General features: G+C 42.7%; 1 protein-coding gene across 2 annotated transcripts in view; it reads right to left on the reverse strand.

Annotated features, from left to right (window-relative positions):
- Positions 1-3,892: 3,892 nt before the first annotated feature.
- The window catches only part of LOC308328822 (uncharacterized protein), a 37,030-nt gene continuing 27,577 nt past the window's right edge, over positions 3,893-13,345 (reverse strand). For both annotated transcript variants that reach the window (XM_080782931.1, XM_080782930.1), the window contains 4 exons: positions 12,282-12,345; positions 10,348-10,563; positions 6,643-6,765; positions 3,893-5,145 (listed from right to left, as the gene is read on the reverse strand). In XM_080782931.1, coding sequence (XP_080639057.1) covers positions 5,012-5,145; positions 6,643-6,765; positions 10,348-10,563; positions 12,282-12,345 — 537 coding nt within the window. In that variant the 3' untranslated portion in view covers positions 3,893-5,011. The remainder of the gene's footprint in view (positions 5,146-6,642; positions 6,766-10,347; positions 10,564-12,281; positions 12,346-13,345) is intronic.

Consider the following 13,345-nt stretch of genomic DNA (forward strand, 5'->3'; position numbering starts at 1 on the left):
TCGCGCTTTTTTTCTCCTTCTTACTGAAAGGGGCGAGGCAACTGACGTCATCGCTGCCTGGCAGGTCGCAGCTATCAAGGTGATTGGACAAATGATCATACACTCCACCTGCTGGCTGCTCGGCTCCATATCAGCATAGAGTAATACATCAAGGATAGGTGGTGGAGGAGCCATGGCTCTGCTCTGCCTGCTCTCTCAGCATTTAACCCCATAAAAACAGGGACACCGGGCACGTCAGCTTTTTAATTTATTGTTATTTATTTATTTTTCCCTTCATGGGTCCCTTGCCTTGCACCGTTGATATTTTCGCCACATTGAATTGCAATACTGTGAATTATGAGGGCGCTCAGCAGGGAGTGTTGAGCGGGAAGAATAGAACGAAAGCCCTATAGTAGTAGTAGGCTACGCGTCCTCCTGGGGGCTCCTCACAGGCAGTGCAGGGTGCTGGGTGCAACAGCAGTGAAATCACAGAAATGTGTATACAATAAAGGCGAAAGCGTTATGCCAATTTATAGTCTATTGGCATAACGACTAAATTGGGGAGAGTAAGGCTAGGCGGTAAAAAAAATAATTGGCTACTAGCCTACTACTATATAAGGAGAAAAATAAAAGGAATACTGTGAATGAGGTAGATTTCCCACTGCTCCTGGGCTGTGTCTCACCACTCCCAAGAGATGGGTCAAATGTGGAGAACACATTTCACTGCAGTAACGTGTGTGACCTGCAGACAGGAAGCCCACTGAAGGTAGCCATTCGGTCTGGTTTATTAACCAGGCTACACTGAAGGGGCAAAAGGTTTGGTGTCTCATAAGGACAGGACAAATCGTACCCCAAACCTGTTGTGGAGTGCAGGGATGGCATCTGTCACCCAAAGATACCAGTCCAGAGGACACCCTAGAGAACACATATGTACCGTCATTGAAACCCCTAGAGGAGGTGGTGACAGAGGAACTGAACATCCAGGAGGCAGCGAGCGAGGGTCATACAGGTTTTGAGCAGAGACCCCCATTTCATATTTTTTTCATCCTGTGATTTTTGTAACCCATTTTTTTTTCACCCAATGTCAATTGTCTATGTAATCCTGGGCGTTATACACTCTCTCTGCCAACCCTGGGGGGGAGCAAGCAACGGACTGACTGACTTCATGCTTCCTTCTATATGCATGAGGAGTCCAAGCCGTTTTTTTTTTTTTTAATGTTTCTTTTGTGTGGCTTTCGCCTTTATTTTATATTTTTTTATGGAGGGACAGACAGTAAGGCTGACAGGAAATAGGGGAGAGAGATGGGGGGGAAGACATGCAGTAAAGGCTGTCGGGATCTGGAGTCGAACCCGCGGCACACTGCCAGACTGGATTGATTACCAGCCACGATGCCTGGACCGCTGAGCCACAGCCCAGGCCAGTCCAAGCCGTTTCTTTTCACCTGACATGCAGGGGGAGTTTCCCTGGTTGGATGTATAGCGCTTGGAAGTTGAAAGGAACATGTTATTCCAACCAGTTCGTCATCCGTCTGTGCAAGTGTACATGCCTCTGCATTTCACATCTTGACAACCGACCGGTACCATCAGGGATCTCCATGCATATATGGCCATAAAACGTAAGCATAATGTGGAGATATCGACATGCCCATTAATGGGCTTGACATCAGGCCAGGGAGCTTTATACACTAGCTCACATGCCATTGCCATCTACACTCTTCCTAATCTCCCTGGCTGTATGCGATTGGGAGACTGGAGACAACAGGGCAGCAACCCTGAACTTCATTTCTTATATAGTGACCTGAACATGGGCATAAACGACCACAGACAGACGGGTAATATGGCTACCATGACAACATGAACAATGGGTATATGCATTACCCAGTACCCACTTGCATTGTTCACGACTTCCATCGTTCCCGAGTAGACCGGCTAAAAGGCAGTAAAGAGATATACGTATGCGAGGAATGTCTTTAAAATGCTGGAGTAACATCCAAGGGAGAAATTTCGGGTATTGTAAAACAAAACTGTGCAGTGTGCAATTTATAAAGTATTCAGTAGCCTGTTTAATATAGTATCCCACTTATTACCAAGAATAGCTTCTTCATCATCATCCTTATTTTTAGATCAAAAAGTTTCAATAGGAATCCTGAGAAGGATGGTAAAATAAGTCAAATTAAACTGAATGCCTGGGTTCTGAACTTCTGGGGACCCCCCAAGGGTCCTTGAGTAAGTTCCTTTAAGGTTTTAGAATGAGGTTTTGGAACCCTGCCGACATAATAGCTGCATGTATTTTCTAGCATAATCTGTAAGAAACAGCATGCAGTGACCTATTTTCCAAACTGCTCAGCCTCCTTTCAAATCACTATAAGTTCACCCAAGATAACCTCTTCTTGCAGTATCAACTGAGGACAGTATCAACGGAGGACAATGCTTGTCTAAAACAGTTCAAGGTGTTGTATCGTCTTCATCCATCAAGGACTCTCCAGAATATATCCTGACGTCTGACGTGGACCCCCATGTGCGAGCGTTGTAAGGACTTTCCTGCCACTCTGGGCCACATGTTCTGGTTAGTGGTTATGCCCAAATTGTATCTAAATTCTGGAACTCGATTTTTAAACTTGTTGGGCTTAATTGTTTTATGTTTTCACGACAGTATTTATGTACCGGTATCTGTGTTAATGATCATTTAAAATAGATTCCATAATGTTACTCTCTCTATGTTCTGAATTATGGCAAAAATCAAATGAACAGATTAAACAAGACAAAGGTTTATGTCTTTCAGACATGGGCTGCTATACACTGCTGCAGTATTACAAAATGCATTTGGGGAAAACGGGGGCCCTTTTATGAAATATGAATGTAATTTTATGCTCATGCCTCCTGGTCCACTGAATAATTTATGGATATGGTGGCTATTTTAAGAGAATAGTTGAAGTCTACCTCAATACTACACATGAGTAATGGTACAATAATGTCAGCCAGAGTCCTTTCACTGGATGTTTTTCAAGCCTCCTCCTGGCTATACATTTCCAAGAGATATCTCAATAGAACCTCTCTTTTTATCTCAATAGAACATCTCTATTTATGTCATCTGAAAAATGGCTTTATTAACAGTTATGAATATCGAAATGTAACTGGGAAATACATTCCATTTAATCATTGATATAGAATGTTTGTTCAGTAAATCGGTAGCCTGTTTTCCAGCCTGATTCCCATTGTTCCTTAATTTGTTTTGTCACTTCGCTACTCACTCTGTTCACACAAACAGAAAAAGCTGGGCATAGGAGGGGCGTGCCCCTTAAAAAAAGTAAATATACTGCTGGCTGTGTGTGGTGAGTTTAGTGAATGATTAGGGGACATGGCAGGGCAACAGCAGTAGCTGTGCGTTCATATGCCAAACTGGTGTTTTTGTCCCAACCCGCAAAACAGACCAATCTGGCATGTCCCGCCTACCTTGTCGATAGGAGACTCTGCAGACTGATCAGCGAAGTGACAAAACAAATCAGATTGAAACGAACCGGGCTGGAAACCGCAGTAACAGGGGTATGTCTCCCTGTTTCTCCATCGCTTTAGTAATCAGAAAGTACATCTTCAGGAAGGGATAACAATTTTATCCAATCAGTAGAGAGAACCCTACTTTGTCATACGACGGTGCAGGCAAACTACAAGCTTGTAGATCTGCCATTTTGCACAATGCCACCTCACAGTGGTGTGTATATTAAGCATCATACACCCTTGGTGAAGGCAGCCTCCAGCCTGCTCCTCCCTGCACAGTCAAGGTGATGGTTTTCTAAAAATAGATGACTCTCTGGGACTATTTAACCAAACATGGACATTTCCATGGACAAAACATGAACGCGACGCCTGGACACTAGAAGGAAGGACAGAAAGAAAGATCTGTGCAAAGGAACACTTCCAATTTAAATATTTTTTATTGTATCAAACAAATTTAGATGTAACAGATGTAACCATTAATCAATTCAAATGAACCAAAATAACCCAGATGTATTTCCTATACTGTACATTGATTACCATTCAAAACAGAACAAACGCCACATGGGCTATACTACGTATATAAATACACCACAAAAGAACAAACGAGATCACACAGGAATGCTGTTATTTTGTTCATAGTGAACAATAAACTGATAAATGTAAGTATTTGTTGGCAGTTAGGATTTTAATTGTGTTGTGGCAGACAAAATAAAACTAGAAAGCCTTCCAAAGAATAATTTAATTAACCTGAAGGCCGACACATCCATTCATTATTTTCTCTAGTTTTGAAAGGATTGTCTCATAACCACATAATAATAACACTTCAGTGATACAAATGACGGGAATATATAATGTGACAAAAGTAAAAATGAGTTTACTTTACAATGACAGCTTGTCGGAAAATAATTAAAACGTGTGTCTATTACTTAATATCATTTCAAAAACAGATTTTTTGTATTTATTTAATTTATTGTACACAATGAACCTATTTAAACCCCATATACTTTTTGACCAGGATCTATACTTGGTCCTATTTTTCCTCTTTGCCAAAAATACCCGATCTGCAAGCCAACAGTGTTTCACATTGTGACACGGTGAGCTTGTAGATTTGCAATTTCCGGCAAACGCTTGGCTTTTCCCGCGGGAGGTTCACCTATTACGACAATAGGGATGCTAGGTCACTATACTATTTCTCATTGACACCAAAGCACCGTATAAGCGTCCTGGTCTTAGAGAGGACTGTTATTGTAAACCCAGTGCCGTGTGACCTTTCATAACCAGGGGCTAGATTTTCAAAAAAGCACAGTACAGTTATAGGTGGCTGAAATATCTAATGTAACTTTTTCAGATATTTTTAAAATATAGAAAACAAATCTATTACAATTGAACATCCCTTTTTGCTTTACGAAGTTTGACACAGATTAAAGTGTATAGAAACCTTCACGTTGTCGTCAAGGTGTCGCTAAGGCCTGACTGTAGAGAACTATAGATACCCTGATGTTCCTGTACCTATTACGAAAAAACTGCGGGTCTCCGGTCAGTCACTACATTTGGCTGGCTCAGATTGGGCTGCGTTGTGGCGTCCTGAAGACTTGTCTATTTCCCCGTCCGCAGACCGGAGTGCTTCTCCTCGCGTCTGACTCGCACTCGATGCTGTTGCCACTGTTGTGTCTGTAATGACACACAACAGATGGGGAAAGGTGCAGGGGGTGAGGGAATAAGTGGCAATTGAGCAAATCTGTCCAGATTGGCACAGCGTCGCAGAGTAAACAGAGGAAAGAAAGACCTCCCCAGAGAATACAGCCCACCCAGAGTCAGGTTCTGTTTGAGCTTTCTTCATGTTAAAAGGAGATTTTTTTCCCCCCCTTCTTTTCTTTGCCACTGCCATCAAGTGCTTGCTCTACTGTATACACGTAAAGTCTCTTGAGACAGCTATTTGGCACTATAGTAAAATTGAATTGAATAAAATATATGTTTGAAAGATGTTTGAAACCATGTTTGAAGGATCACGTTGAGAGCAGATAATTTGAAAAGGAAACTGAAATCTTTTAATGCAGGGCTCAGTGGTATCATGTAATGTATATGTCCCGGCCCGGGCCGCTTCCATCTTTTCACTTTCACATGTGATAGCCTCCCGGGGTATAGTTCACTACATTTGCGTGCTCTGTGAAGTCCAGATCAAAGCCCGCCGCAGATGTTTGTTGACGTGCCACGATTACATGAGTTCACGTCAAGCATTGAACTATTTAGCCGGCCTTAAAGGACCACTTCACCACTTTTCAAACCTACGTATCTTCATATAATTGGTCCTCGCTAATGTTCATGATAAAATACCACACTTATTTTCTACTTGGCCTGTGTGTGTCTCATAGGAGGGCTGTGGGCAGTTCAGAAACGCGTCCACCAGTGACATCATCATTAGGCAGATTTTTTTTTAAACAAGATGTTTTTTATTATCGGGACAACAATGGCTTCCATTTTCGCATTGCAACATTTCAGGAATAGAAAACCTGCAGTTTCTATTAGCTTGGATTCCCCATCGATGATGTCACTGGTGGACGGGTTTCTGAACTGCCCATAAAATAATTGTGGTATTTTCTCATGATCATTAGTGAGGACCAATTATATGAAGACAGGTTGAAAAGAAAAGTGGTGAAGTGATCCTTTAATAAATGTAGCACGGTGAAATAATGACTGGTCGGTCCCCTGTGGGCTTGGGCCTTGAAGTGAATGTGGATGTGTACTGAACAGGGTTTCTCTGCTTAAATTAATACCTGGAACACATCTATGTTACCTTAGCATTTAACCACTTTTAACCATTATTTTATTGTTTAGCTATTGAAAAATAGCATAACTACAAGCTTGTAGATCTGCTATTTCTGAAAATGTGTGAAAATGTGGTGCAAATCTTTGAATATATATTATTTCACAGCGGACGTTTTAACTCAAATCTTTGCTTCTGGGGGGGGGGGGTCCCTGAAACAACATATTTTCAGATGGGCATCGGCGGCCAAATAATTAAATACATTTTTGGATCCTTGACATGAAATAGTTCAAGAACGACTGACATATCGTAGAAACATAGGTTCTTCAGAAAACTGTCAAAAAGGCATTTGTAGAATCTGGTCTCGTGGTCACAATGGGTTAACCATGGGCATAGTACTGTACCTGCTCGAGTGCTATTCGGTTGTGACGAGGACTCTGCTCCCACGGGGAGGTTGGAACATCCCACCTCCTCTTTGGAGAGCGGGCACTCCAGTCCGCCTTCTAAAAGGCTCTCCCGTGAAAACTCTGTCGGGAGGTCAGGCGAGGAGAGCAGAAAGACAGAAAGATAATTAGACAGTGACAGTGAGAGGGATATAAGAGAGAGAGAGACGGTCACATTGGGCTGCAGCAGAATGAATGACGATAACATCAAAGGCAAAGACAGCCTGAGGAAGGCTGTGCCCAAATTAGCTCTGGTCCAGAGTCCAATGTTGGGTGTAAGTGAGTGAGTGTTGGCGAGACCAGAGCTATAAGCCGATATGCACGAGTGTGTATTTTCAATCGTGTACTGTAGCCCCACTGATTAAAGCCCTTTTTATCCAGGGGGACCTGGATTATTATGCCACATTTGGCATAAAAAACATGTAGTTTTTGTCATGTTTCCTCTTTTCTTTCCACCAATAGGCAAAGCCACCCTGCAGTCACCAGGTGTTCCACGACTTTCCCTTTTTAATGTATTGACCGATCCAGCCCACTCCAGCCCATCAATCGATTGCGTTTGACATTTATAGACATTCCAGTATGTTACTTTCATGCTGAAGCTGGGCTACAAAATGAAACCGTGCACGGTCGGCCACACAGGTGTTAATTACCATTGATTGCTGTTTTGACCTAGCTGGCTTGCTCTTTTCGTGTGGATCGAAATGTGTGGCCCTATACCGTTGTAACCTTTAAGTTAAATAAACAACAACACAGCCTTCATTTTGTGACCCTGCAATCAAAGGGGCTCTGGGGCTTTCTCAGAAGCTGCCGCTGGCTATGTTCAAAGAAAATTGCTTAAAATGATCATATGTTTTGTGATTATTCTGTCAATTACTTTTCCAAATAAACAAATAATTGAGTTTTGATTATTTTATTAGTATAGTTATTTTTTTTAATAATCAATTAAAGGTAGCTAAATGATACCTTTTAACAAAAACATTTGTTAAAAGGTAGCACTATTCTGGTAATCATTGCTGTTGTTCATTACTATTGTTCATTGCTGTTGTTCATCTCTCCAGCTCTTTAATAAACAGAAAATAAATGTTCAGCCAATCAGGAGAGTGCCATGTATCAGCTTAATTTCTAGTGTTTCAGTTCCAATTATGTCTGCTCATTTCTTTGTGTCATTACTTACAATTTCACTTGTTTAATCTGTATCCTGACTGAGTTCTCTATCCTGATTGGATAATATTGGTATTCCAACCGGAAAATGTTTTTTTTATTTAATAAAGGGCTGGAGAGACGTGGAGATTCCTGTTACTGAATAAATTCTATAACAATGAGATAAAAAATCACTTATTAGCCTACTTTTGATTAGTTTCATTATTGTTGCACCCTGCATTGCTCCAACTGAATAAGGTGCCCACAGTACAGTACAGTACAGTACAGTACAGTACAGTACAGTACAGTACAGTACAGTACAGTACAGTACATGTGAAGACCTGCATGTTCTCCATGTTCTGTAGTAAAAAAGGAACCACTTGGTCAAAGCCGTGATGCTGATGCTGTGTGTTCTGTTTTTCCCCATCCGTTGGCGTTGCTAAATGTAATGAATCTGTCAGGGACGAGTGAGGAAGTGCCAAGGTGGCACTTTGTTGGCCCGGTTTAAGCATCTCCACGTCAGCAATCCCATTTTCACTCCTTTAGTCCTGTCTTTTCCTCAACTCCTTTTTTATCACCGCTGATCCTCCCCTATGTATCCCGACCCCGTTACATTGCATTACGCATACATTATACACGCTTGCATGCCGTCTATTATTCTTTTCATCCTTCCTCTCCTCCTTTTATTTTTGGCCTTATCTAGGGTAAAAATATTCCCCAAATGCCCATAGTTTATTATTCATCATCATGCAATGCCGTTGAACTCAATTATTCTGTTAAGTTCAGTAGCTTTTTAATGACTTTGGAGAAAATGTAAACAAACGCCTCATCTAAAATCAGAGCTAATTAACGTAAAAATTGTCTATGTGGCCAAAGCTATGAAAAGAGATATTTTAATCCTCTCTCTCTCTCTCTCTCCTCATGCACTTTGTGTTTTCATCACTGCAGTGACCTCCTTATCTGTCATCTAGCATCCTTCTCCATCACTCCCTCTCCTCTGTAAAGTCCTTCAATCTCTCACACACGCACACGCGCACGCACACGCGCACACACACACTTTATGTGTCTGCATCCCCCCCGTATCCTACCCCGCCTTCCTCAAACGCTCGTCTCCACTTCAAAGTTCTGTTGTCCCCTTTTATCTCCTCCCTCCTGTTTTTAGATCTAGATCTACATCTAGATTGTGTCTGTCCTGCATTATCTCTTATGTTATTCCCGTCGTCATTTAACAGCAAGCAAGCCCTAAAGTCTACATCCCCCCCCCCCCCCCCCCCCCCCCCACACACACACACACACACACACACACAGGCGCACACACCCTAGCTCCCGGAACAGTTCGTGTTCGTATAATTTATACGAAGTAAGAGTATGGGAGCTTGCTTTTTGTAAATGTATTTTGGTCAGGCATCATAATCTTTCATGTTTGGTTGGTCAGGCACAACACAGAGCAATATTTCGTGTCAGTGACGGTGTCACTAGACTTTCCACCTCGGAGGACTGTCTGGTAACCACGGAGCAAAGAGGCAGGTGGGGGCAGGTCTTTACGCAACCCTGTCAGGGTTTTGAAGGACCGATGACGCTACTTGGGACTGCACAATCCATCGGTTTATGAGGTGACTTTCGTCACCTCATAAGGTGGCACCATTTCGTCAAATGGTGCCTCCCTGCTTGGCACTGAAGGGTTGGATTAGGTCACGGTGTACCATCTACCATGTAACATACTAGCCACTAGTGTCCACAGGGTGTATTTTGCACATCACAGGCTAACCTTCACGCTACAGAAGCAGGAGAAAGGCTCGGGGCGCCACATATGGCTTGGGAACCGTTGTATCCCAAAGCTACTTACAATTTAGGCATTTAGCAGGCACTCTTAATCCAGAGCGATTTACAGCGAGCAAGAACAACACATGGTAATCAAATAAATAAAAAATAGTCATCAAGAATCATAAGGAAGCTAAGAACCTATATCTGTAGAACCTATAACAGTAGAAGGCTACAGTAAAGCTGTATAAGTATACACCATAGAGTGCTACTGTATGTCTACATAAAACTTACTTACTGCTACTTCTCCCTCATAAGAGTACAGTAGGTAACAAGAAGACTCACCCCGTTTCTGTTTTCCTCCCAGAATTTTCCCCAGTGAGGGGTGGGAGAGGCTGGACAGCAGACGGCTGGATTTTGAATTTCTCTAACTATAAACTTTCATGACAGCAGACAGCAGCAGTACAAATGAAAAGCTACTACAGTGAAGTCTGTTCACAGAAGTTGTTGTGGGATATGTGGGGATTATCTGACGAGGGGGCAAAACCTTACATATACTAAATAATACTAAATTGTTTATAGGGTCAATAATAGTAATATAATATAGCCTTTCCACAGGAGTATCTTTTTATATTTTTCCAAAAAGAATACAAACAGCCAATAGCATATTACAAAGTTATCCCCCTCACTGGGGAAGATTCCGGGAGGAAAAAACGGGCACGCACCGGGGTGAGTCTTCCAGCATTCATACAGTACAGTACGTACCCTCCATTTGGCAGCGCAGCTTTTCGAAGGCTTCGGCGGTGTCGTCCTCCTCCTCCTCCTCGTCATCGTCGTCGTGCGGGAGCTCCAGCTCGGCGGGGACGGAGTCGGGACTGGGCCGGTCGGACAGGCAGCTCTCTGAGGAGACCTCGTCCCCGCCGCCGCCCGCTGCCTGCTGCTGCTGCTTGTACAGGTGGTGCTCTACCATGAACTGCAGCTCTGAAGGAGGAGGATGGGGGGGAGAGAGACCAATGGGCTGTATGCACGCACGCCATTTTGGAAAAAACTTGGGGCCCCTTCCCTATACTTCCTTCACATGTGTTACCGATGATACTAATGAAGGCTCTGTTCAATTCGGGCCAAACATGTGCGTGTTGGCGGCTCACTGGAACACTGCTACACCGGTGGGGTTTCAAAGTGTCCTTGAGTGGGTTCCAAATGCCCCTGTGTGGGTGTGTAAGTCTGGCCAAATGGACCCGTTCTCAGAGTTATGGGGGTCGTTGAAATTAAAACGTTTGAGAACCACTGCACACTAAATGGAAGAGAGCCTTGATTAGTATCATTGGTAACACCTCTGAAGGAAGTATAGGGAAGCGGCCCGGAAGTAGGAAGAGTTATTCTGTGTGCATACATAGAGCCCATTCAGGCCCAATAGGCAGTGGTGGAAAAAGGGTTTTAATGTTTTCTTTTGAAAGGTTTTCGCCATTTTACTACTGAATTCACGTGTGCAAGAGAAAACGATGGCGGGCGGTGTTGGTTTGTGGCACATACGTCACTCAACTTGACTCAAGGGAAGAATATGAGAGGGCCCATTCAGGCACGCCCATTCAGAAAAGCACAGAATTCTCAATGAAGGTCTGAGTGTTCAAAATACACTTCTTCAAATTTATGGTGGGGCCCAAAGTAATCAATCAATCATCAATACTGCAATGTAGAATAGATGTACTCTGTTGCAAGTATAGAAGTCCTGTGTTCAAAATATACGTGAGTAAAAGTATTGGTATGAAAATATAATTAAAAGTACCAGAAGTAGAAAGTACTCTGAATGACTCAGAATGTCCCATTTCAAGTTTTCAGATGTAGAACAATCTTTTGAAATTTTTCAAATGGCAGAAAATGTATATGCTATAGGGCTGAAGTGGTTAATATAATGTTTTGTAATAATTATTCAAAATAACTAGTAACTAAAGTCTTCAAATAATTGTAGTGGAGTAAACGGCAACTATTTGCCTCTGAGATATAGTGGGGTAGAGTATTGAAAATTGGTATTTTAAAGTACAGTACTTGAGTAAATATGTTTGGTTACTTTACACCTGTGATTCTAAACCTTCAATTTATAGGACCCCCAGTTTGATAAGAGTTGTATCTTCGGTAAACAAATCTACTCTGTCATTTTATCTCTGAGTGTGCACAAAGGGACCTTACGGACTAATATTGGTACGGACATGTTGACAAGACAGCAGTGTTTCATACGTTTTTTTATATTTTAATTGTATAATGGAAGTCAATGGGGCTCTGATCGGGGCAGAAACAAAGATAACTGGTTAAGTTGGTTGGTTATGTTAAATATAATAGAAGCTGTAGTGTTTGTCTTTGTCGTGTGTATAGCAGAGCATTTTGTGTTCTTTTGAGGCAGCTGTTCAGCAAGGTCAAAATTGGCAACAACATTTGATAAGATTTGATTCTCTGGGACCCCAATTAACTCAAAGTTACAGACATACAGTTCACAGTCACAGTAGCCTACAATTGCGGTTCCTATTACTATGTGTTAATTAGCTGGAGACCCCTTGGAACACCCCCCCCCCCGCAAGGACCCCTCGCTGAGAACCAGTGCTATACACACTGGAACTCATTTGAGGTGTTAAAATGAGCTCAGTGCTACAGAGCAACACAAATATATAAAACATTGTGATAATATTCCCATGACAAACACTCACCTTTCATGGTAGGTGTTCCTTTCTGCCCTTTCCTCCGCTGTCGAGGAGAATTCAACAAAGCTGCCTACAAAACGCGGATAAAGCTCATTAGCAGGGAGCAGTGAAGAACAGTGATATATGCCCCACAGAACTGGAACCTTATTATTATTATTTTTTTTTTCTTTTACATAATTCTCCCCTTTCTAACTACCTCCCCCTGGCCAGCCGGGGCGCCTGATGGAGGGGAACGAAACTGGTTGGAATAACGTGTTCCTTCCTCGTGCTATACGTCCAACCGGGGGAAACTCCCCCCCTGTCAGGCGAAAAGAAGCGGCTTGGACTCCTCATGCATGGAAGGAAGCATGAGGTCAGTCCGTTGCTCTCCCCAGGTTGGCAGAGGGAGTGTAAAGCCGATTACATTAGAAAATGGGTTACAAAATCGTGGGATAATTTATTTTCATAATAATTCTTCCATTTTTTGTGGCTCTGCAAGATGCTAGCTTAGGTCGCTTATAGCGTCACCATGCAGGGATTGGGATTCGCGTGCCACGCTGTCAGGTTGCATTGGAGCCTATAGGTGCCCGTACCAGTAGGCGAGTGATCCGACACCAATGTATTCCAATACCTCGTCACTGCTAACTAATACTATATAACAGTTGGTTCTAGGGAGAGCACATACAATTATGTGTCCTCCAAAACACGATGTTGTGTCCTCTAAAACACGAAACATCAAGTCTGTTTTTTTTTCACCCAGCAGTGAGGAGTTTCAATGGGAGGACGAAACACAATGCTAGCTGGTCCACTGACTGTGCCCTGATTAACATGTAAGGAGTCGCTACTGCAGCGAGCGATGGAGATCACCCTCTTAGCCTGACTTCCCTCCCATGAACACGGGCGATTGTTCAAATATTTTCTTATATATATATTCTTTGGTCTGTGACACACATTGGTCTGACACCCTACCCCGAACCCTAACGTAACCCTAACCGCACACGGAAGCCATGTTACACTTTAGCTATTGAAAAAATAGCAGATCTACAAGCTCATAGCGCGGCACCGAGTGCTGTGCTACAAGCTTGTAGATC

Source organism: Protomyctophum bolini, assembly GCF_963924005.1.
Source record: "Protomyctophum bolini genome assembly, chromosome: 2".
NCBI lineage: Eukaryota > Metazoa > Chordata > Actinopteri > Myctophiformes > Myctophidae > Protomyctophum > Protomyctophum bolini.